This window comes from Muscardinus avellanarius, assembly GCF_963383645.1.
Source record: "Muscardinus avellanarius genome assembly, chromosome: 7".
Classification (NCBI taxonomy): domain Eukaryota; kingdom Metazoa; phylum Chordata; class Mammalia; order Rodentia; family Gliridae; genus Muscardinus; species Muscardinus avellanarius.
Window position 1 is genome coordinate 107,541,440 of NC_137793.1, and position 25,324 is coordinate 107,566,763.

The 25,324-nt window shown below is 43.1% G+C and overlaps 1 protein-coding gene across 1 annotated transcript in view; it reads right to left on the bottom strand.

Moving 5' to 3' along the window:
• Nucleotides 1-24,802, bottom strand: part of AXDND1 (axonemal dynein light chain domain containing 1) — a gene marked incomplete at both ends in the record, with an annotated part of 66,274 nt that extends 41,472 nt beyond the window's left edge. Inside the window, 12 exons of the mRNA XM_080698771.1 lie at nt 1,161-1,265; nt 2,471-2,611; nt 5,202-5,323; nt 5,450-5,552; nt 6,407-6,463; nt 14,530-14,615; nt 16,931-17,051; nt 20,661-20,764; nt 21,826-21,998; nt 23,972-24,035; nt 24,130-24,155; nt 24,586-24,802. Coding sequence (XP_080554897.1) covers nt 1,161-1,265; nt 2,471-2,611; nt 5,202-5,323; nt 5,450-5,552; nt 6,407-6,463; nt 14,530-14,615; nt 16,931-17,051; nt 20,661-20,764; nt 21,826-21,998; nt 23,972-24,035; nt 24,130-24,155; nt 24,586-24,802 — 1,319 coding nt within the window. The remainder of the gene's footprint in view (nt 1-1,160; nt 1,266-2,470; nt 2,612-5,201; nt 5,324-5,449; nt 5,553-6,406; nt 6,464-14,529; nt 14,616-16,930; nt 17,052-20,660; nt 20,765-21,825; nt 21,999-23,971; nt 24,036-24,129; nt 24,156-24,585) is intronic.
• Nucleotides 24,803-25,324: the final 522 nt, after the last annotated feature.

Consider the following 25,324-nt stretch of genomic DNA (forward strand, 5'->3'; position numbering starts at 1 on the left):
TGTCAAATTTTCTAAGTTATGAAACATTTCATTCTGACAAATAAAGCATTATAGTGAACACATGTACCTTCCATTTAAATAACTGAATGTTAGCTATTAGGTTAAACCTTTTTTTTTTTCAGTACTGGGATTAAACCCAGAGCTAGAGGATGGGAAGCAAGTCCTGGAGCACTGGAGCTAAATGTCCAGCCTTTTAATTATATATCTAAAGGCAAAGTTTTACTAAGTCACTGATGCTGGCCTCAAACCTGTGATCCTCCTGCCTCAGCCTCCCAAGTAGCTGGGATCACAGGCATGTGCCACTGTGCCTGACTTCATACTTATATATATTTTTAGAAAATAATATTTTAAAATAATGTTTGAAGCCGGGCGTGGTGGCGCACGCTTGTAATCCCCGCACTTGGGAGGCAGAGACAGGAGGATCACGCAGTTGGAAGCCAACAGCGCTGGCTTAAGAGACCCTGTTTCCAAATTTAAAAGAAGTATAAAATAGGTCTGGGAGTGTAGCTCGGAGGTAGACGGGCTTCCAGGAAACCCAGTACCACCAAAATAATAATAATAATAATGTTTGAAGTTATTTATTTACTTATATTTTGGTGCTGAGGATTAAACTGAGGGGCATTCTACTTCTGAGCTACACCCCAGTCCTATTTATTTATTTATTTATTTATTTATTTATTTATTTTGTGTGTGTGGTACTGGAGGTGGAACCCAGGGGCTTTCTACCTCTGGGCTATACTCCCAAACCTATTTTATACTTTATTTGGAAACAGGGTCTCACTAAGTTGCTGAGAGCCTCACTAAGTAGCTGAGGCTGGCTTCGAACCTGTGCTATCCTCCTGTCTCAGTCTCCCAAGTGCTGGGATTACAAGCGTGCACCACCATGCCCGGCGTATACTTTTTTTTATTTTTAAACAGGGTCTCACTAGGTTGCCGAGGGCCTCACTAACCTGCTGAGGCTAGCCATGCACACATTATCCTCCTGTCTCAAGCCTCCCGAGTTCTGGGCTTACAGGTGTGTACCATCATTCCCAGCTTGAAGTTGTACTAGACAAACACACAAAAAGCAGCTTGTATCATAAATATTATTTCAGAAGCTACACAGGCTGACCCCCTATGATTTGGATAAATCTGATTTATATAAACTTTAAGCAACTCACTTAGCATTCTTTTCAGCATCTAAAAGAGCCTTGGCCAAATCCTTGTGGGCTTTCTCTGCTTCCTTTGTTAATTTCATATCATGAGCCCGGACCAGACACAGTTCCCTGAAACAAAGTAGAGAAATTACAAATGCATTTTTAGAAACTTCCGAATTGCTTCTCCCCAAGAAGTCAGGCGCCGTCTCAGGCACCGCGTGCGCCTCCCCTTCCTGAGGAGCTTCCGGCCCCACGAGACAAATCAAGAAGCCTGGCGAAGACTCTGGACAGGTAGAAAGAAGACACGGCGGCGCTCCGCGATGGAGACGGAGGCGCCGGCAGGCGAGGCGCCGCGCTGCCCGTGCCCCCGAGGGCCGCCTGGCCCGCCTGTTCTTGCCACAAATCACCTTGCCACGAGGCTGGTCGATGACCGTTGCTCCTTCTCTTGGGAACCTGAACCTTAACATTGTGATGGCGCTGCTCTGCGAATCTGATCAAGATAAGTCCCACCTCTATCTTGATCAGAAGGGAGCGCGTCGCTCCCTATCACAGGCAGCAGAGCCTTGGTTCTGTGTTAGCCTGTGTAGGCCGTTTCCCTACGTCTGTATCTACAACAGTATCCAGTTCCTTGGGTTTTCTTGCTAAACATGAAAAGAAGATAAAAGCCATTCCACACCAGGAATGTTTGTTATTTTATTTATACTCTCTTTAGAGATGTGGTGCTGACTTTCTTGGGAAGAACCTGGGGATGGAACCCAGGGGCGTCTACCTCTGAGCTACACCCTCTGCCCTACTTTTTATTCTTTATTTTGAAACCGGTCTCACTGAGTTGCAAAAGGCCTCACAAAGTAGCTGAGGCTGGCTGAGAACCACAATCCTCCTGTCTCAGTCTCCCAAATGCTGAGATTACAAGCGTGTGCCACCACGCCCAGCTCCACCCCTATTTTTTTATTTTATTTATTTATTTATTTATTTATTTATTTATTTATTTATTTATTTATTGGTGGTACTGGGGTTCCTAGAAACCCTTCTACCTCCGAGCAACACTCCCAGACCTATTTTTATACTTTTTTATTTGGAAACAGGGTCTCTTAAGCCAGCGAGGCTGGCTTCGAACTTGCGCGATCCTCCTGTCTCCGCCTCCCAAGCGCTGGGATTACAAGCGTGCGCCACCACGCCTGGCAATATTTTTTTATTTTTGAAACTGGGTCTCACTAAGTTGCAGAGGGCCTCACTAAGGAGCTAGGCTGGCCACAAACCTGAGGTCCTCCTATCTCAGCCTCCCAAGTACTGGGATTACAAGTGTGCACCATCATGTCCGGCACAGATTTTACCTGGTCAGTTCTTCAATAACATTCTTGAAATTGTACAGTTCTTCTAGAATGCGCTGGTCCATCATTCGCTGCGTGACCAGGTCTTTGTAGAAGTCGATCATCTGCTGAGCAATCCGGTCAAGCATCTGAACGTACCTCTCCCTGCAAACAAAGAAAAGAGCACATGGTGCAAAACAACAGGAAAAGGGGAGCCGGGTACGGGGCGCCCGCTGGTAAGCCCAGTGGCTGGGGAGCCTGAGACAGGAGGGTGGCAGGCTCGAGGCCGGCCTCCGCAACTTAGGGAGGCCCTGTTTCAAAATAAAGAAAGAAAAATTGAGCTGGGGGTGTAGCTCAGAGGGAGAATGCTCCTGGGTTCTCTCCCCAATCCAAAGGAAAAGAAAAGGAGAAAGGGAGCAAGAAAATAGATGAGTGTGGAAGCAATGCTAGGAAAGAAATAGCAGACAGACATTCGCAAAATCCACGTGGGAAGAACAGACAGAAAAAGAAAGGAACCAAGACTGTTTTCCAGCCGCGCTCAGGCAAGAAAATGAACAATTATGGAAAATTATAACCACAGCTATAATTACTTGGAATATGATATTTATGATGTAAAATAAAAATAAGGACTTGTTTTATTTCTTCTTCCAGATTATAAACCCTGTGGTGACAGTTGTACCATGTCTTACATAGCCCTGTTTTTATAATATCTAACAGAGTGCCTTGTTGAATGCAGTGAGATTTGTTTGTTTGCTCTGTGGCACTGAGGATTGAACCCAGGGACACTGTACCTCCAAGATACACTCCCAGCCCAGCTCCTTTTTTTTTTTTTTTTGTTTTACTTTGAAACATAGTCTTGCTAAGTTGCTGAGGCTGACCTCAAACTTGGGATCCTCCTACATCAGCCTCCTGTGCATAGCTGGGATTACAGGTGTGAGCCACCATGCCTGGTAAAAAGTATCAATTTTAAAAACATGTTTAAGCTGGGCGTGGTGGCACAGGGTTTTAATCCCAGCATTCAGGAGGCTGAGACCGGAGGAATGCAGTTTGCGGACAGCCTCAGCTGCTTAGTGAGGCCCTTCGCAACGTGGTGAGACCCTATTTCAAAATAACGAATAAAAGCCGGGCGTGGTGGTGCACGCTTGGGAGGCGGAGACAGGAGGATCGCGCAGGTTTGAAGCCAGCCGCACTGGCTTAAGAGACCCTGTTTCAAAATATAAAATAGGTCTGGGAGTGTAGCCCAGAGGTAAAAGGGCTTCCAGGAACCCCAGTACCACCAAAAAATTAAAAACAAAACAAAAACAAAATAACGAATAAAAAAATAGGTCGGGGGTGTAGCTCGGAGGCCGAATGCCCCTGGGTTCCATATTCAGGCCCGCAAAAAAAAAATTAATAAATAATAAAATCAATAAATAAAAACATGTATTCCTAATACTTGGGGGACTATGACGGGAGGATTGCAGGTTCAAGAATAGCCTCAGTAAGTAGTGAGACTCTCATCAACCTAGTGAGACCTTCTTTGAAAATAAAAACTTTAAAAAATAGGGCTGGGGGTATAGCTCAGAGGTAGAATGCCCCTGGGTTCATTCCCCAGGACCAAACACATATACACACACCAAAAATAAAACCCAAAAACAAAACAAAACAAAACAAAAACCATGTTCTTTAGGAATTCCCCCCTTCAGATCTGGCACACTAGACACTCTGAAGGGCCTTCCTATTCCGGTAATACTAGATCCCCCATTAATGTACAAGTAGATCCATGAGAGAGCATGTTTTTAAAAGTATTACTGGGCTTTCAGGAAGAACAGAAATTTCTAGGGATGGAAAAGAAAAGAACCAACAATGAGAACTAGGAATGGTGAGAGAGATGTCAGTAGCATCAGTAAAGCAAACCAAAGTCAAGGCTGCCCCTTCAACAGTGACACGCAGAGTCTACGCCTGGGTCCACGTCAAGATGGGAGACCGGGAGCACAGGACTACTGCATGGAGCCTGGATCCCAGAAGGGAACAAAGATAGCAAGTCCTTCAGAAAAGCATCCGGACTCATGCTCTGAGAAGTCCACGGTTAAAGAGCAGCCAACTAGCCGGGCGTGGTGGGCATGCTTATAATCCCAGTACTGAGTCCACCCCCAGCCTTACTGTATCTTTTTATTTTGAAACAGGGTCTCACTAAGTTGCAGAGGGCCTCAGTAAGTTGCTGAGGCTGGCCTTGAGACTGCCAATCCTCTGTCTCGGCCTCCGGAGTCTGGGATTACAGGCGTGCACCACCACACCCTGCTTGACCAAGGTGTTCTGATTCTGCTACTGCTTTCAGTTTGGCCGAAGCACTACAGTCATAGGAAGAATGGCAGTAAGCATCGCATTTATCACTGCCCACAATAACTATTCTATTTATTGAGCACTTACTTCTGGATTCCCATTTAAATCTCAGTCCATTGCTATGAGGCACTGTCAATACGTGCCGCCAAGTAGGGACTCAAGAAATACCACTGATTCAAGAATGAGCCCACAAATGAAACCTTTCGTGGTAGCTCTTATCTTCACTTACGGATGAAAAAACGAAGGTTCGGGCTTTTACCAAGGCCTCACACCCCAACGAAGATTTTCATAGATAATATAATAAAGTGTAACGAGGTCCCTCGATATCAGTAAAGCAGAAATGTACTTTTGTGGCTTTCTCAAAAGTAGACTTGGGCACAATTCTAACAGAAAATCCAGAAGGAGAATGGAGCCTTCCAAGAAGGACTCTAACCTGACTTTGGAAAGGAGCTCGCCCCGATCTGCACAGTCCACGCTGACTTGGCGAATGAGCTCATGAAACACAGTGTTGTAAATGGTCTGCTCCTTCTTCAGTACGTGAAGCAGGTTGTGCATCTGGCAGAAGATAAGTAAGATAAGCAAGGCTTGTTTAGCCAGAGCAGTAAAGACCAGCTTGGGAGGAAATTCTCCACGGACAAGGACGTGCTCTCGCCGCCTGGGCTGCTTTGACCTTGCAGTCACCTTGGTTGGTCCTGTATACTCCTGACTCTCTGCGCCAGCCTTCTCTAGCATGGCCTCCATCACATCATTCAGCTGGACCACTTCGACTCTCTTGTTGGGTTTCCTGAAATATTAAGGAGGCATCCTTAGCATTACAATAATTAGCATTAAAATGGGGCATCCTCAAATGACTTGTTAAAAAAAAGTATATATATAGCTGGGCGTGGTGGTGCACGCTTGTAATCCCCTCGCTTGGGAGGCAGAGACAGGAGGATCACACAGGTTCGAAGCCAGCTGCGCGCGCTGGCTTAGGAGACCCTGTTTCCAAATAAAAATGTAAAAATAAATAGGTCTGGGAGTGTAGCCCAGAGGTAGAAGGGCTTCCAGGAACCCTAGTACCACCAAAAAAAAAAAAAAAAAAAAAATATATATATATATATATATGTATATATACACACACACACATATATGATAGAATATTAATGGCATTTTAAAACATCAGAGATATCTATTATTGTAGTGGGATATCAATAATATAGTAGAAAAAATTAGAAAAATACAAATAGTATGATCTTCTTTTTCCTAAAGGAAAATAATTCTCCCTTCAAAGACTCTATATAACTCTTGTGAAGAATGGAAAGAACATTAAAAAAATGTGGAGAGATAACATTGTTTACCTTACAATGTGAGAAAAAAACAGACAAAGAAAAGATAAGGGGGAAAAGTTTAGCAAAATGAAGAAATACTAATGATTAAATTTAGCATATAAAAAGAATTTTATAGTATTAAATACTAGGCTACATGTATATATATATGTAAATTTGAATATGCAACTAGATATATGAGAACAATTGAATAAATTACAGAAACATAGGTAATTATTGCTTTGGGTTTCTGTTATGATTTCAATGTATTTTATTTAATAATATATCAAGAAAAAGGAATAAATGCGCACATAATTAAATAAATTGTACTTACATAGATGGGAAGAGCAATAGCCTGTTTTCACTATCTGTGAGGAGGGTGGTATATTTGCTACAATAAATAAGACAAGTAAAAGTTATTTTAATCCATTTCGTTCCATCATCTCAAATGTAGAATGCCTATAAAAACTTAAATATAGCATATAATATATAAATAATTAGCCAGGCATGGTGGCGCACGCTTGTAATCCCCGGGCTTGGGAGGCTGAGAAAGGAGGATCGCACAGGTTTGAAGCCAGCCTCAGCTGGCTTAAGAGACCCTGTTTCCAAATAAAATATAAAATAGGTCTGGGAGTGTAGCCCGGAGGGAGAAGGCCCCTGGGTTCCATCCCCAGTACCACCAAAACAATTATATATATGTATGTAAAATAACTATACAATAATATAGACATAATATTCATTAATATAATTATATATAAACTTTAGATTATTATTTCTAACCTATTTTAATGTACCTGTGTCAATTTCACTAAAAATTTACAGAACTGAAAATGTGGGACTTAATACATTAAGAAAATATTCTGAGGATGGGATGTAATTCAAAGGTAGAGAATATACTTAGCAGGCACAAGGCCCGTTCTACCCCAGCACTACAAAAGGAAGAAAAACTAAAAAAAGAAAGAGAAAGGGAAAGGGAGTGAAGGGGAGGGGGAAAAGAAAAGAAAAGAAAAAACAAAACTATTATCAGCATATCTAGTAAAATCTTGGTTTCTGAGTACCTTTCGCACTAAAAGAAATCAGTATTCCCTGAAGAAGCGAGCCATGGCTCATTCCAGAGCTAAAGCTGGAAGAAGTCACGTGATAACCTTAAACCCCATGGAGCCATATGCCTGTAATCTGAGCACCTCAGGAGGCTGGGGCAGGAAGATTGCAAGATCAAGGCTAGGCTCAGGAACTCAGTGAGACCCTGCCGCAAAATATAAAAAGGGCTGGGATGTCGCCCAGTGGTAGAGCACCCCTGGGTCCAGTTCCCAATATGGAAAGGAAGGAAGGCTGGCCAGCGGTCGCATGACCTTTGAGAGGTAGAAAAGCAATCAAAAAGATCACTTGTGCCGGGCGTGGTGGCGCACGCTTGTAATCCCCGTGCTTGGGAGGCGGAGACAGGAGGATCGTGCAGGTTCGAAGTCAGCCATGCTGGCATAAGAGACCCTGTTTCAAAAATATAAAATAGGTCTGGGAGTGTAGCCCAGAGGTAAAAGGGCTTCCAGGAACCCCAGTACCACCAAAAAAAAAAAACCAAGAAGATCACTTGTTTGCATATAAGATATACCTAAATATCTACAGGCATCTACAGACACGAATATGACATTTCTATGTCCAGTACCACAAAATAAATAAATAAATAAATGAATGTTTTTTTTAAATTTTTTATTGGTGCACTGTATTCATATATCATAGTGGTATACAAACTTTTGTAGACATACATGCACACATCGCCCAGTCAGCCCCCACCCGATCCCCACCCCATTTTCTCCCCATCCCTCCCTCCCATGCTTGGCTTAGTGGTTGACATCTAGTATTATAGCAATTTATCCAAAATTAAAAATGATAATCTCACATAACAGTTTCATTTGTCTGATACCAAGCTTTTGATGACTTAAAGATAACATTTCAATATTTCTTTTTGCTTTCTTTCTTACCAGAGAATATTTTTTTTCTATTTTTTTTTTTTTTGGTGAAACTATCATATATTTATATATTTATTTTTCAGAAAAAAAAATCTATCCTAATATGGAATATGGAATCTAGATACCCACAACGATCTTGAAAAAGAACAAAGCTAGAAGATATATATTTTCTGATTTCAAACCATATAAAGCTACAATAATTGAAACAGTGTAGTACTGTTCTAAAGGCAGATATATAAACCATTGGAGTTAAATACAAGCCTAGAGCTAAATTCTTCCCTATATTGTCAAGTTATTTTTGACAAGGTTTCCACGAACATTTGGTGGTGGAAATAATAATCTTTTAACTAAATATTGTTGAAAAATAATAATTACATGGAAAAGAATAAAATTGGACCCTTACCTAATCCCATATACAAATATTAACTCAAAATAGATAAAAGACCTAAATATAAATCTTAAGACTATAAACTTTTAGGAGAAAATCTAGGTCATAAAACCTCACAACATTGAAATTGGCAGTGATTTCTTGGATATGATTTCAATGGCACAGGCAACAGAAGAGTATACAAACTCCCTAAAAAATAAAAAAAAATATATTGTATATCCAAAGACAATGTAAACAGAGTTAAAAGTTACTAATAGAATGGGATAAAATATTTCCAAATGCTATATCTGAAGGTATATTAATATTCCAACTAGAAATCCTAAAAATTAACAATAAAGGCAAACAATACAATTTAGAGATAGGTAAAAGACTAACATAAATAATGAATCTCCACAGATAACCAATCTTAGTTGTCTGTTGGATGGAAAATCTTATTTCTCTGGTTCTGGTGTGTGTTACCTATTTCTTCTTTGTAGTTAATCTCTTTGAGTATTTTCTCTAGCGCTGGTTTTGAAGACATAAATTCCTTCAGTTTCTGTTTGTCATGGAAGCTTCTTATTTCTCCATCTAATTTGATAGAAAGTTTTGCTGGGTAGGACATTTTTGGCTGGAAGTTGTTTTCTTTCAGAGTTTGGAATATGTTACTCCAAGCCCTTCTGGCTCTCATGACTTGGTTTGGGAAGTCTGGAGTGATTCTAATTGGTTTGCCTCTGAATGTCACTTGGCCCTTTGTTTTTGTTGCCTTTAAGATTCTTTGCTTGGCTTCCACATTGGTCATTTTGACAATTATGTGGCGTGGGGATCCTCTTCTCCGATCCTGTCTAAAGGGAGTTCTATAAGTTTCCTGGACCTGTGTATCAACCTCTTGCTCTATGTTTGGAAAATTTTCTCCTATTACTTCCTTGAAGAGATTATTGATCCCTTTGGTTTCACTTTCTTTTCCCTCCTCTATTCCAATTATTCTTAGGTTAGCTCTCTTAAAATGGGCCCATATTTCTTCAATATCAGATTCCTGCTGTCGGATATTTTTTCTAGATTAGAAACTATGCGTTCATTTTTGGAATGATCATCTTCTAAGAGCAAGATTCTGTTCTCCATGTGGTCTAATCGGTTGTTTGTGCTTTGAATTGAGGCCTTTACTTCATTAATTGCATCCTTTATCTCTTTTTGGCTCTCTCTGAGTTCTTTTCGAAGCACCTCTATTATTTCTACAGTTATTTTCATGATTTGATCTTCTAGAAATCTCTGATTTTCTGTTTTATAGGGTTCTGATGTTGTGGGGTTGTGGGCATTCATTGCTCCAGTATTGTTCCTCTTTCCCATGATTTTCGAAGTTTGTGCCTTCTCTGGGTTCTTCCCTTGGGTCACTATGACTTCACTTAAGGTGCTCTGGATCTCGAGTCTGTAGTATCTCAGACCCCACTACTCCTTTACTGGGTTGTATCACAGAGTCTCCGACCCAGAGAGTCGATAGAGGCTGCTTTAGACTGTGGGGGGTGCCAGGTTGCACGTTCTCCTATGGTGTGATATCTCTGCCAACGCCACTCCCCCACTGGGTCAAGTCCCTGGGAGTACAGTACTGGGATTTCTCCTCTGTGGCCCGCAATTTGACTCACTGTTCTTGAGTACGCAGATGTAGCCGTACTGGACTTGGTGAATTCGCTGCTGCTGCCGCCGGTGGCAATATGGCGCTGCTGCCACGCCCTCGGCCGTGAGGCTGGCGTATTTCTTGGTTTTGATTTCCATTCTGAATCCCTGCAACGTGTGCTGAGCTCAGCCACTGGGAGCTTTAGATGTTCCTTCGCCGAGAAATCCCGCCTGGCTGTTCCGCAGCGGCTCACCTCGGCTTGCTGTAGCCATCCGGTGAACTCGCCGCTGCCGCCAGCAGTATGGCGCTGCTGCCGCGTCCTCGGGCATGAGGCCGGTGTATCTCCTCTGTGGCTCTGAGCTCTGTTCTCAGTCCGCTTTCTCTCTGGAGCCTGGTGATTTTTTTGTTTCTCTGGTGATGGTGTTTTCTGGCTATGAAAGGCGCTGATTTTGTGGTAATGGAGATTGGTTGTTAGCGGGGCTCTTAAGCCCCGCTTTTCTCGGTCGCCATCTTCCCAGAAGTTATCTGAATGAATGTTTAAGAAGCAAAGATGAAACCAGAAGCAAGGTTTCCTAACTTCCAGCCACATCTGCCTTGTGAGCATGTCTGTTTACGCCTCAGTATCATAATGAAACTCTTTCCAAGAATCAGATGGTAAGCCTTTGAATGCATTATTGGGCAGATAACTGTGTCTCCCCTAGTAAATAGGAATGTCCTTTGGTTCTGTGCTTTACTATAACACAGTTGATAAATAAGCACTACTTTCAGAATTTAAATCAATACAATGTCAAAATATAGCTTACAGGTGGTGCACACTTGTAATCCCAGTACTTAGGAGGATCACAGATTCAAGGTCAGCCTCACTGACTTAGCAAGGAGCAACATATACATCTAGCACCCAGAATCTTGGCTTCGAAGTCCCCTTATCCACTAAATACATTCAGTACTCCCTGGAAAAATGATTCATATCCCACTTCAGGGCTGGAATAGGGGAATATAAGATATACCTGGAAATCGTATTGAGCCAAAATTAAGGAAGTTCAAATTATGTTGGAATCATCTCCCAAGAATAGAAGAGCCAGCTCAAAGGAGCTGTCACTGGTCAAATAGGAAAAAATTGCACATCAAAATAAATAATATTGCCGGGCGTGGTGGCACACGCTTGTGATCCCCGCTGCCAAGACATCCTGCTGCCTCGGCATCTATGTGTTGAGACCCCACTCCACATAGTTAATCGGCAAAAAAGCCCCGAGAAGGAGGTATCGTCTCTGGCCAAAGTACCCCCCACTTTTAGATACCCTTCACTATTATTCCTTTTAACTTTCTACACGAATTGCTCCAGTGATGTGAAATCAGGACTATAAAAAGAAACTGAGTCCGTAGAAATAAACTCTCTAATAATTTGTCTAAACGTCCTTGGCTCTGCTCAACAATAATGAAAAGACTGGCCAGAATTCAGGTACTGTGATAAGCACCCCAGCTGCAGCAATCACAAATGGCCTCTGACCTTCATCACTATCCATTAACTCCGACAAAGTAGCTCAGTTCAAAGTAACTGTTTACCCTTGAAATCCTGCCCAGAGACAGAGAAAAACCTTATGTGTGACCTTAAAGCAATTTAGTTGATAAACAACTTAGCTGCCCAAATACAATAGACCCAAAGAAAAAGACTGTTGACTGACCGCATAGTTAGAAATGAATATGACTAAATAAATGACAGACGTTCTAAATATATATGTATGAAGGAAAGGAAATACCGTAAGAGTAAGAAAAGCATTTTTGCATGAAGAAGAGCTTATCATAAGAAAGTCCCAACTGGGAAAGGAAGGAATTAGAAAGTTAGAAGCAGGCTGCAGAGAGTTTGTGACAGGGAAGTGGATTATTAAAGATGAGTAGGCTTTTAATAGGCTTGTTGTCTAAAGAAGAGTGCTCAGCAGTTAAGGAAATACATCTGACAATTAAAACTAAGAACCTTGTGGTATTGTTTGTGATATTTTGTCTGCCAAACTGTGTTGTGAGTATGCTTAAGCTTTCAGACTTAGAAGATAAGGTACCAACACCTGAAGAAACTCCATCACATCCACCTGAATCACCACATTTCCCCACACTTGCTATATGAACTGAGCCCAAAAAGATGGAAAAGTTCCAGGAAAAGTTAAAGAAGATTCCCCGAGAAGCTCCCAAGCCTTGACTATTCTGGGAGGCTGCCACCTGGAACTGCTTATCTGCAAGACCTTGGAGAAGAACAGGAGTTGGTCTTTTCGAAGGCCAACAGCCAGCTGAAAGACACCCACCCTCCTTTTTCTTTTAACTTTACTGGGGAAGGGTATAAATTTCTTGGGGTTTTCATAATAAAGTGTCATTGGCTCAAGAAGCCTTTGTCCACCTCAGGTTCTTTCCAAAGCGTCGTCATTTAGGGACCTAAAGAATATTTAGTCCCTAAAGGGAAAGAATCGCTGCAGATAAGATTCTGCAGAACTCCACCTGCCTTTTGCCCCATCTTTCTGAGGATTTGACCGGGAGCGGACAATAACGACCCGACTGAGATTAGTCTGCAACACCCCGCGCTTGGGAGTCGGAGACAGGAGGATCACGCAGGTTCGAAGCCAGCCGTGCTGGCTTAAGAGACCCTGTTTCCAAATAAAAAAATAGGTGTCTGGGAGTGTAACCTGGAGGTAGAAGGGTTTCCAGGAACCCCAGTACCACCAAAATAAATAAATAAATAAATAAATAAATAAATAAATAAATAAATAAAATTGCAAAGAACTAAATCCATCAAATAAAATAGAAATCTGTGAGTCTATATGGTAAAATACCAGTAAATAATTATAGAAAAAATAATAGCTCTAAAAAAAGTCACCAAAGTACTGGGACTACAGGTATGTGCCACCATAACCAGCTTCGGTGGCTTTTTTTAGTTCTATCATTTCTTCTATTCAGTGCCATAAAGAGGAATCAAAGAAAAGCTGATTCGTCTGCACTATAGAACAGATCCCTGGGCACTCATCACAAGATTCTGGCTCAGAGGGCCCTTCCCTTTGTCTACATGGGCACTGCTCAAACCACTCCTAAAGGGCATTTCAGGCATTCAGAACGAAGCTCCTTTTTTGGTGGTACTGGGGTTCCTGGAAACCCTTCTACCTTTGGGCTACACTCCCAGACATATATATATGTGTGTGTGTGTGTGTGTGTGTGTGTGTGTGTGTGTGTGTGTGTGTATACATATATATATATATATATATATATATATATATATATTTTTTTTTTTTTTTTTTTTTTAATTTGGAAACAGAGTCTCTTAAGCCAGCATGGCTGACTTCGAACCTGCGTGATCCTGCGCGATCCTCCTGTCTCCACCTCCCAAGTGCGGGGATTACAAGCGTGCGCCACCATGCCCGGCTCAAAGCTCCATTTTTTTTTTTTTTTTTTTTTTTTTTTGGTACTGGGGTTCCTGGAAGTCCTTCTACCTCTGGGCTACACTCCCAGACCTATTTTTTATATTTTTTAAATTTTGAAACAGGGTCTCCTAAGCCAGTGCGGCTGGCTTCGAACCTGCGCGATCCTCCTGTCTCTGCCTCCCAAGCACGAGGATTACAAGCCCGGCAAAGCTCCATTTTTTAAAAAATCAAAATTAAATAGCAGAAGATGATAGAATAACTTAATCACTAAAATTTATAACTCTTTTCTGTGTGTCTGTGTAATACTGGGTATTGAACCCAGTGGCATTCTACTTCTGAACTACACTCAAAACCTTTGTTGTTGTTTTGTTTTTTGTGAATCTATGGACTGAACCCAGGTGCATTCTACCTCTAAGCTATACCCCCAGCCCTTTTTATTTTTTATTTTGAGACAGGGTCTCATTAAGTTGCTGAGAGTCTTACGACCTTGCTAGGGCTGTCCTTGAACCTGTGATCGTCCTGTCTCACTCTCCCCAGTACTGGGATTACAGATGTGCACAACCACGCCCTGCTCACCCTCGGCCCTTTTAGTTTTTTGTTTAGAAACAGGGTTTGCTGGCTTACTGAGAGTCTCACTAAGTGCTGAGGCTGGACCCAATCCTGCGATCCTCCTGTCTCAGCCTCCCAAGTGCTGGGATTTGGCCATCACACCCAGCCAAAACTCTTTTCTTTTTCTTTCTTTCTTTCTCTCTTTCTTTCTTTCTTTCTTTCTTTCTGTACTGGGAATTAAACCCACAGGAATTCTACCTCTGAACTATACCCCCAGCCCTATTTTTTTATTCTTTATTTTGAAAAAAGATCTCACTAAGTTACCCAGGCATCACTCAGTAGCTGAGCCCGGCTGTGAACCTGCGATCCTCCGGGCTCAGCCTCCCTCCCTCCCTCCCAAGTAAGTCTTTCTCACTCTTTTTAAAAATCTTTCTTGAATTGTATTAGAATGGCTAGCCCAAGTGTTTCCTCGTCACACTATGAAAGTGAGTGTACTATACTTATGCTCTATGGAGAAAGCGGACGCGTGCGACACACCAGGTTCTCAGTACCGAGCCCAGCACTCACTCGTCGTAACACTCCAAACCCGAAACTCCTGTACTTGACACAATATGAAATTCTTCAGGGATCAAAGTATCTGTCAATGTCTTTGGCTTAAAAAGAAGAAAAGAAAAGGATGAATACACACATCGATAGATAAAGCAAGAATTATACAAATCCTAATTCTATACCAAAGGGATACTATTTATTAAGTTGATGTTCTGAATATAGAAATAATAGAGTTGGGCATAGTGGCGCAGGTTGTAATCCCAGCATCTGGGAGGCTGAGACAGAGGGACTGCGGTTTGCAGACAGCCTCAGCTACTTAGTGAGGCCCTCTGCAACTCAGTGAGACCCTGTTTCCAAATAAAGAATAAAAAAAAAAAAACTAGGGCTAAGGGTGTAGCTCGGAGGTAGACTATCCCTGGGTTCTGTCCCCAGTACCACAAATAATTAATAATAATAATAATAATAATAAATAGTATTGGTAATGTGAGTCATAGCAAATGCTTAGGAAAAAACCTTAAACAAGGCATACTTTTGTTGTTGGGGGGTACTGGGAATTTAACTTAGAGGCATTCTACCTCTGAGCTATACCTCCAACCCAATTTTATTTTTTGTTTTGAAACAAAGTCTCACTAAGTTGCTGAGGCTGGTTTTAAACCTGTGACACTCTTGTCTCAGCCTCCCATGTACTAAATTATGAGCACCAGCCTGGCTGTATTTATTTATGCTGTTGTCTGTGTGTGTGTATGTGTGTGTGTGTGTGTGTGTGTGTGTGTGTGTGTGTGTATGTGTGTTTTACTGGGGACTGAACCCAGGGGCATTTTACCTCTGAGCTACACCTCTAGCCCTATTTTATATCTTATTTTGAAACAAGGTCTCACTAAGTTGCAGAGGCTGGCCTCAAACCTGTGATCCTCCTGCCTCAGCCTTCCAAGTACTGGGGTTACAAGTGTGTGTCACCATGTCTAGCATCAAGGCACACATTTTCAAAATAAACATGAGCCAGGAATGGTGGTCCACACTTGTAATCCCAGTACTTGGGGGCCTAGACAGGAGGAGTGTATGTTCGCAGCCAACCTCAGCTACTTAGTGAGGCCCTCTGCAACTCAGTGAGACCCTGTTTCCAAATAAAGAATAAAAAATAGGGCTGCGGGTGTGGCTCGGAGGTAGAATGCCCCTGGGTTCCATCCCCAGTACCACAATAAAAGAAGGCAGGCAGGCAGGCAAGAGTTCAGTTCTAGTATGATCACCCCTTGTTTTCTGAGGGTGGTGGCTCCAGGGCTCCCCATAGATAGTAAAGAGTTGTTATGTTTTGATAAGGACAAAAAAAAAGTCTTTACAAGTTCAGTACAGACACATTTTTTAAAAGTGTTTTCTATCTGTCGTTCATTGTATATGCAGATACAGAACCCTCAGGAATGGAGTACCAACTGTATTCAGAAATTCATGAACTCATTTTTTTATGTTACTACGGATTGAACCTAAGGGGATTCTACCACTAAGCTATACCCCCAGCTATACGAATAGTTTTTTTTAATTTCAAAACAGAGTCTTACTCAGTTACTACATGCTGGCCTTGAACCTGAATCCTCCTGTCTTAGCCTCCCAAACACTGAGATTAGAGTCACATTCCACTATGCCTGACTAATTCAAATTTTTTTTTTTTTTTTTTTTTTTTTTTTGGTGGTGGTACTGGGGTGCCTGGAAACCCTTCTACCTCCGGGCTACACTCCCAGACATATTTTTTATATTTTTATTTGGAAACAGGGTCTCTTAAGCTAGCGAGGCTGGCTTCGAACCTGTGCAGTCCTCCTGTCTCCGCCTCCCAAGTGCAAGGATTACAAGCGTGTGCCACCACGTCCGGCTAACTCAATTTTTTAATTCAGCAGGAATCTTAAAATTCAAGTGAGCAAGAGACCATAGATAAAGATTCTACAATTCTTTTTTTTTTTTTTTTTTTTGAAACAGTGTCTCGCTGAGTTGCAGAGGGCCTTTGTGGACAGCCGCGTACCTACAGTCACAGCCTCCTGAATGCTGAGATTACAACCCTGTGCCACCATGTCCGGCAAGATTCTACAATTTTATAGGTGGAGTCCTAAGGATGAAAATCTAGTCTCACATACTCTATTTCCTAGATTTAAGCAGATTAATAGGTTTGGAATGTGGCTTAAATATCTATGATCTTGCTCTAGGTGCAGTGGACATGCCTGCATTCCCAGCACTTGGGAGCTGGAACAGGAAAACTGCAAGTTTTGGGGGCAACATATAGACCAGAAAAGCAGGCCAGTCCCTTTTCCAGTATACAAGTCTAAAAGGCTAGGGGTGTAGTCCAAGAGGTAGAACACCCAGGGTTCAATCTCCTATACAAAATAAATAAAATGAGGTATAAATTGAGAAAAGGAGAGGTTGTCAAATACTTTACCTTATGAGGCACGATGGCCCCGTCACTTGACTGTATCGAACGGTTCAATCGTGGAGGACAGAGCCTATTTTCTCTAATTTCTCCTTTTACATATTTAACGTCATACAGAAAAGAAATATCCCTAGAAAATGAGAAAAATATATTTTAAAAATAAATCCTGGCCGGGCGTGGTGGCGCACGCTTGTAATCCCTGTGCTTGGGAGGCAGAGACAGGAGGATCGCGCAGGTTTGAAGCCAGCCGCGCTGGCTTAAGAGACCCTGTTTCCAAATAAAAAAAGTATAAAATAGGTCTGGGAGTGTAGCCCAGAGGTAGAAGGTTTCCTGGAACCCCAGTACCACCAAAAAAAAAAAAAAACCCTAATAAAAATAAATCCTGTTAGCTACTAAATGCCAGTAGGCAAGCCCTACACATACCCTAAGGGTGAGTAAAAGGTCATTGTCTCTGAAAAACTACTCTCCTCACCTTGTACTTTACTGAGAACACTGAAGTCTTTTTTTCTTCCTTAACAGTACAGGTGATTGAACCCAGAGCCATTCTACCTCCAAGCTCCACCCCAGCCCTATTTTTAACTCCTTATTTATTTATTTATTTATTTAGTGGTACTGGGGTTCCTGGAAGCCCTTCTGCCTCCGGGCTACACTCCCAGACCTATTTTTACATTTTTATTTGGAAACAGGGTCTCCTAAGCCAGCGTGTGCGGCTGGGTTCGAACCTGCGCGATCCTCCTGTCTCTGCCTCCCAAGAGCGGGAATTACAAGCGTGAGCCACCACGCCCGGCTTTAACTCCTTATTTAGAAACAGGGTCTCACTGAGTAGCAGAGGGCCTCACTAAGTAGCGGAGGCTGTCCGCGAACTGCAGTCCTCCTGTCTCAGCCTCCCAAGTGCTGGGATTGCTGCGTGCGCCACCACGCCCAGCAAGACTTAAAGTCTTAGCTAAGCATGAGCTCCCCACACGCTCCTCTTCTCCACCTGAATTTCCTCGCTCAGGCCCAACTCACCCTCAATCTCCATTGAGATCAGTTCTCTTTCCTGTGGCTGTTCCTCCTGTCTACGCTCCTGAGTTGTTCCTTGCCCACATCCTCAGGGACCCTATTCCATCAATTGTACTTTGTGTGTATTCTCTGAAACACGCCTCTTGGTCTGTAACAAATCCCCCCCTTTTTGTGGTACAGGGGATTGACCCCAGGGGCATTCTAACTCTGAGCTACACCACCTCCCTCCCGCCCTAAATTTTATTTTTTATTTGAAACCGAGTCTCACTAAGTTGTAGAGGGCCTCGCTAAGTAGCTGGGGCTGGGCAGAGCCCGCGACCCTCCTCTCTCAGCCTTCCAAGTACTGGGATTACAAGTGAGCGTCACCATACCTGGCTAAGTCTTCTTTCCTTCTAAAACTCATTCCTTAGCTGGACGTGATGGCTCATGATATAATCGCCGTAGCTGGGAGGCTGAGAGAGGAGGATCCAGGTTCAAGGCCCGCCTTAGCAAGTAGCAAGACTCTCAAAACCTTGCAAGACTGTTTCAAAAAATAAAAATATCACCGGGCATGGTGGCAGACGCTTGTAATCCCCACGTTTGGGAGACGGAGACAGGAGAATGGGGCAGGTTCAAAGCCAGCCTCGCTGGCTTAAGAGACCCTGTCTCCAAATAAAAATATAAAATTAGGTCTTGGAGTGTAGCCCAGAGATAGAAGGGTTTTCAGGAACCTCAGTACCACAAAAATAAATAAATAAGTAAATAAATAAATATAAAAAATAAAAATGTAGGGCTGGGGGTGTAGCTTGGAGTTAGAATGCCCTTGGGTTCAATCTCCAGTACCATATACCCAAAAAAGGGATGAAGGATAAAGGTAATGACAGGGCTGTTTCTTTCTGGATATGTTAGAGGAAGATCAAATTTGTGTTCACCTGGGTTGTCAACAAAATTCACCTCCTTGTGGCTTTCGGCTGGGGCCCCCGTTTCACTGAGAGCTAGCAGCCGAGCGGTCACTAGAAGGCCCAGCTTTACCTCCATCCTCAAAGCCAACAGTGGCATCGTGGACAGCTCTCACACTTCCGGTCCACCCCTCCCTCCTGCCTCTCCCCTCTCAACACCCGAGTGCCTTCCTCTTCCACTTCCACAGACGCGCCCCGTCAGGCTGGGCTCACTCTGACGGTCCAGGATAACCTCCCATCTCGCGGTCCTTTGCCTTTCTCGCATCCGCAAAGCCCTTTCTGCCACGTGAAGTTGGTATTTACAGGTCCCGGGGTTACAGGAAGGGGAGGGAGCCTGATCTTCACACTGTAGGTCACTTGACATCAAAACTTTAATGGCAGTTTATTGCCACATTCAGATCCAGCTCATTAACTTTTTTCAAAGTGCTTCAAACACTATATAACTACTAGTTATTACTAATAATAATTATAACCATGATCTGAAGGCACAAATAAAGTACAGATACTTTATGACACTAAAGCCCCAGGACACAAAAGTCAATAGGCTACGATTCTGAAACATCAGTGAGTAACAGCCCCGTGGAATTCATAGAACTTTATGGCTTTACAAGGTCTCCTGCGCCCTGACCTCATTTACTTGATAACACCCCCAGGAAGCAGACGGAATTGAGCAAGTCTTCTATTCTCTCTTCTTTTTTGGGGGGGTACTGAGGATTGAACCCATTTTTTTTTTATTTTAAAACAGTCTTGCTGTTTTAAAACAGGTTGCTGGCCGGGCGTGGTGGCACACGCTTGTAATCCCAGCGCTTGGGAGGCAGAGACAGGAGGATCGCGCAGGTTGGAAGCCAGCCGCGCGCTGGCTTAGGAGACCCTGTTTCCAAATAAAAATGTAAAAATAGGTCTGAGAGTGTAGCCCGGAGGTAGAAGGGCTTCCAGGAACCCCAGTACCACCAAATAAATAAATAAATAAATAAATAAATAAATAAATAAATAAATAAATAAATAAAACAGGTTGCTGAAAGGCTCACTAGGTTGTTGAGGCTGGTCTTATGATCCTCCTGTCTCAGCCTCCCAACACCCAGCCTTTACCCTCCTGTTATTTTTTATATTATTTGTTTATTTACTTATTTTATTTTATTTTGTGGTACTGAGGATTGAACTCAGAGAGGCATAGTTTATCTCTGAACTCTACTCCCAGTCCTATTTTATTTTTTTATTTTTGAAGCAGGGCCTCACTAAGTAGCTGAGCCTGGCTATGAACCTGCGATCCTCCTGTCAGTCTCCCAAGTACTGGGATTACAAGCGTGCGCCATCATGCCTGGATTTTTAAAAATAAGTTTTTAACAAACAAAATATGCAGAGCCAAGACCTACAGCTATCATACTAATAATAATGACACACAAAAAGTTAATTCTTTGTCCATTCTAATTATAGCCCTATTTATCAAAGATACTCTGTTTTATTTTATTATTTATTTATTTATTTATTTTTGCTGCTATGGATTGAAGCCAGGGGCATTCGACTTCTAAGCTCCGTACCCCAAGCACTACTTTATTTTTTATTTGGAAACAGGGTCTCCCTAAATTGTGAATAAGCTCACTAAGTTGCCGAGGCTGATCTCAAACCCACAATCCTCCTGTCTCAGCCTTCCAAGTACTGGGATTGCAGGTGTGCTCACCACACCTGGTTTATATCAATGATGTTATGCGTTTTTCAAGCCTGCTCCTCCTGGGGCTATCACAGGAAATGAGAAAACAATTCTATTTCTCAGCATCTGTCTGAGCTTCTTCCTTCTTTACCTGGCAGCTCCTGTTAGAGAGACGGGATGGTCAAGCAGGAATTTGAATTTATTCCTTCGAATAGGGTGCTGCCAGACATGGTCTACAGTACGCGGAAGGGTGCCCTGGGAAAAAGCAACACACATGAATACCAGCAGAGGGCACTCTAGCCAAACGAGATCTAGTCTTACCAAGTGAATATTTACATTAAGGGGAAAGTGTGTGTGTGTGTGTGTGTGTGTGTGTGTGTGTGTGTGTGTGTGTGTGTGTGTGTGTTTTCTCAAACTGGGGATTGAACCCATGGGCATTCTCCCTTTAAACTATTCTTCAGTGTGTGTGTGTGTGTGTGTGTGTGTGTGTGTGTGTGTGTTTTCAAACTGGGGATTGAACCCAGGGGCATTCTCCCTTTAAACTATTCTCCAGCCCTTTTTCATTTTTACTTTGAAATTGGGTCTCTACATTGCTGAGCCTGGCTTCCGTTCCTCAGCCTATATATACATGCACCACTTACAATCGGCTAAGAAAGAATTCTTATCCAGCCAGATGGAGAAAGATGAAACTAAAACAATTCTGTAGTGAGCAACAAATATGAAGCCCAATCGATGTCAGGCACAGTGGCACACGCCTATCATTCCAGTATTTTGGAGTCTGAGACTGGAGGACTGAAGGTTCAAGGACAGCCTCAGCAGTGAGTCTCATCAACCTAGTGAGACCTCACTTCAAAAAAAGAAAAAAATAGGGCTGGAGGTGTGGCTCAGAGGTAGAATGCCCCTAAGTTCAATACCCAGACACACACATACACGAACTGAGTGCAGCAATAATAATTTTTGGAAAATTTACATAAAAACATGTTAATGGGAATGCTCGAGCCTTGGAAACATTGGTGCAGAAGATCTGACTTCTGCCAGCCTCAGCAACTTAGTGAGGCCTCCTTGACTCAGGGAGACCCTGTTTCAAAATAAAACAATAAAATAGGGCTGAGGTTGAATGGCCTTGGCTTTGATCCCCAATATCACACACACACACACACACACACACACACACACACACACCTGAGTGTTCGATCTAGAAAACTAAAAAGCATTTTAAGAACATCTGAAACCTATAAAATAATGCTCAACCAACACTTAACAAATCCGATACCAACGAGATAGTGTTCCCAGGTATTCTGCTGACATTCACTCACCCTTGGGGTCTTTGTCTTCTTAGGAGGCAGTAAGTTTTCAGGACAGGGCCCAGCATTGGCTGCAGAGGTCAGAGAAAGGAGTACTTCCTCGGGGATGAACTCATTCTGCAGCGAGGTGGGAAGGGGTTTGGAGCGATCCACCATATTTCTTTTCTCCTTTAACTCAGGAAGTTCTAAGAATGCAACGGAAAAGAAAAACTCCATCAATTTGAGATAGAGCTACCCACTCTGCCTTGACATTCTCATCTGTATGTCTTTCTTCCTTCCTTTCTTTCCTTCCTTTCTTTTTTTTTTTTTTTTTTTTGGTGCTGGGGATTGAACCCAGGGACATTCCACTTCCGAGCTGTGCCCTCAGCCCTATATTATTTTTCATTTGAAAACAGGGTCTCACGAAGTTGCAGAAGGCCTTGCTAAGTTGCTGAGGTTTTCATGAAACTCGTAACTTCCTGTCTCAGCCTCCCAAGGACTGCGATTACAGATGTGTATGGCCACGCCCAGCTCATCTATATGCTTTCGTTTTTTTTCTTCTTTGGTACCAGGGATTGAACTCAGGGACATTCTACCTCTGTGATACGACCCCGTCACAATTTTATTCTTTTATTTTGTAATAGGATCTCGCTAAATTGCCAAGGCTGGCCTCTAACCTGCAATCCTCCTGTCTCAACCTCCCAAGTATTAGGATTACAGGCGTGCCCCACCACACCTGGCTAGTAATTTTTTCTTAAATTCAAAGGTAAAAATAGATGTATTAAGCCGGGTGTGGTGGCGCACGCTTGTAATCCCAGCATTCCAGCATTCGGGAGGCTGAGACAGGAGGATTGCGGCTCGTGGACAGCCTCAGCTACTTAGTGAGGCCCTCTGCAACCTAGTGAGACCCTGTCTCAAAATAAAAAATAAAAAATAAAAAATAGGGCAGGATGTGTAGCTCGGAGGTCGAATGCCCCTGGGTTCCATCCCCAGATCCTCCCCCCAAAATAGATGTATTAAACTGAGGTTGGATCACCATCAAAACTTCTAAAGTTGAGCTGAGCGTGGCGGTGCATACTTATAATCCCAGTACTTGGGAGGCTGAGACAGGAGGATCACAGATTCACAGCCAGCCTCAGCAACTTGTGAGGCCCTCCACAACTTACTGAGATCCTGTTTCAAAATAAAGAATAAAAATAGGGCTGGAGGTGTAGCTCCAGGGTAGAATTCCCCTGAGTCCAATCCCCATACCACCCTTCCAACACACATACTTCTAAAGTTTTTATTATCAAAGAGGGAGAGACTGGTATAGAGTCAGATTATCAGAAAAAAAAAGATAAAGAAAAGAAAAGTTGGGTGGGACTTTAGCAAAATCTCCAAGTAGGCAAAGGTGAAACTGGAGAAAGCTTAGCTGAACTGGGGCAAGGGCAACTGTGGCTGATTCTTATTTTAGTATAGATCTGCATTTATCTGTATAGGAATACAATCGATTCAGAAGTTACTCTTTTAGAAAAATTACTAAAATCTGACACAAATAGGCATTTTGTACTAAATTACATGTGCTTATCTTCTACTATTATAAGTTCAAGTCAGAGACCAAATACAAAATGCTGCCTCATACAACTATCGGGATTTAAAGTGGGGTGAATTAAAAACAATATAAACTGGGCATGGTGGTGCACGCCACTCAGTACTTGGGTGGCTGAGACAGACAGAAATAGCTCAGGTTCGAAGCCAGCGTCAACAATTTATAGTGAGACCTTGGTTCAAGACAAAACTGAATGAATGAATGAATGAATGAATGAATGAATGGGGCTAGGCATTAGCTCAGAGGTAGAATGCCCCTTGGTTCAAGCCACAGTACTTAAAAACACCTACTATCAACAGAAATGCTTTTGGTTTTACTTAATCAACTGTCAGGAAAACAGCTAAGCCAGCACAGAGCCTTGAGCCTGCCGTCCCAGGTGAGGGAGAAGTCATTTGAGCTAGCCAGGTCAACACAGAGACCCGGCTGGAAAGGAGAGGAGGGGGAAAGAAAGGGCAGGGAAAGGACGGGTAAAGAATGAAATAGCCAGCCGATTAAGATCCCCCGAATCTCAGGATTAAGAAAAGCGTGCGTGGATCGAGACTTCTGTCAACCGCCATGATTTCTCATGGCTGCGGAATCCTTGACTTTTACCTCTCGTCTCCTTGACCAGAGATACTTTTGACTTTTTGCTCTCAGATGATGCTGAAGGTATTTTCTGGAGAGACATAATATCCAAAGCTTCCTATCTGTTTTTGGCGATTTGATATATTCCTCCAAAAAGTTAATTTAGAAACAAATCAGAGCCATACTGGGACATCCAGGCTGCCACAGTATCCTGTAGTCAAAACAAAAGCCGAAGAGACTCGTTTAAGTGCTTATGTTCAGGTCGGAGTTTAGAATCCATCTAGCGTGGAGCCAGGCTGGTGGTACATGCTTGCAATCCCAGTACTTAGGAGGCTGAGACAGGAGGATAACAGGTTCGAGGACAGCCTCAGCAAGTAATGAGACTCATCAACCAAGCCAAATCTTGTTTCAAAATAAAAATAAAATAGGGCTGGGGATGCAGCTCGTAGGTAGAATGAAAGCCCCTGGGTTCAATCCCCAGTACCACGAAAGAAAAAAACTAAAATTAAAATAATAGAGAACACACACACACACAATAAATAAAAGGCGGCGGGAAACAAGACACCTGCAATCATGCAATCTGCTCAGGCCAATTGCCCTTCCAGCCAGCCAGGCATCTGATCCCCAAGCCTGCCCCCAACCCGCGCGTCGCCATGGAAACGCAGGACCCCGGCCGTAGCAACCCTCCCCAGGGGCTGCCTTCCGCGCTGCCGGCGGAGGGAGGCCGCAGAAGAGCCGTCTGGACGCCTCGGGGTCTCCGTGTAAGTCACAGCTCAGGCTCAGGATCCAGAAGCAGGAAAATCGTCTCCCCGAGTCGTGGCCTCGAAGCCGATGGAGCGGCGGCGGGCTGGTGCGCATGCGCGGCCGCGTCCTCCCCGCCGCGCGGGAAGCAGCTGGGCAGCGCGAGCGTCCACGTCTTTGGTTATTTTGTCTATTTTTCCTTCCTTCCTTCCTTCCTTCCTTCCTTCCTTCCTTCCTTCCTTCCTTCCTTCCTTCCTTCCTTCCTTCCTTCTAATGGTGCTGGGGGGGGGGGGTGCATACCTAAAAGTCAAACTCGAGCTAACCAAGGGGTGAACACCTCTGGGCTCCGGTGGTCCAGGCTTGCTCGCCCACGCCGCCGCCCGCCCTTGGCATTGCGGTCACGTCTTTCCCGGAGCGCGAGGAGGCATTCCTGAGGCTCACTTTTCTTTTTTCTGTTTTGTGTTGACAGAATTAAGGCTCTGGTTTCCAGAGTAATAGCAAAGAGAAATTCGGGCAAAGGGTTCGAAACAAAAATAATCTGTCGTCCGTTTTAACTCTTCCAAGTATCCTAGGTATCTCAACAGTTTAGCCTACAGCCCTCTATCATCGTAAATTTTCCTTCTCAAAAAATTAAAATAT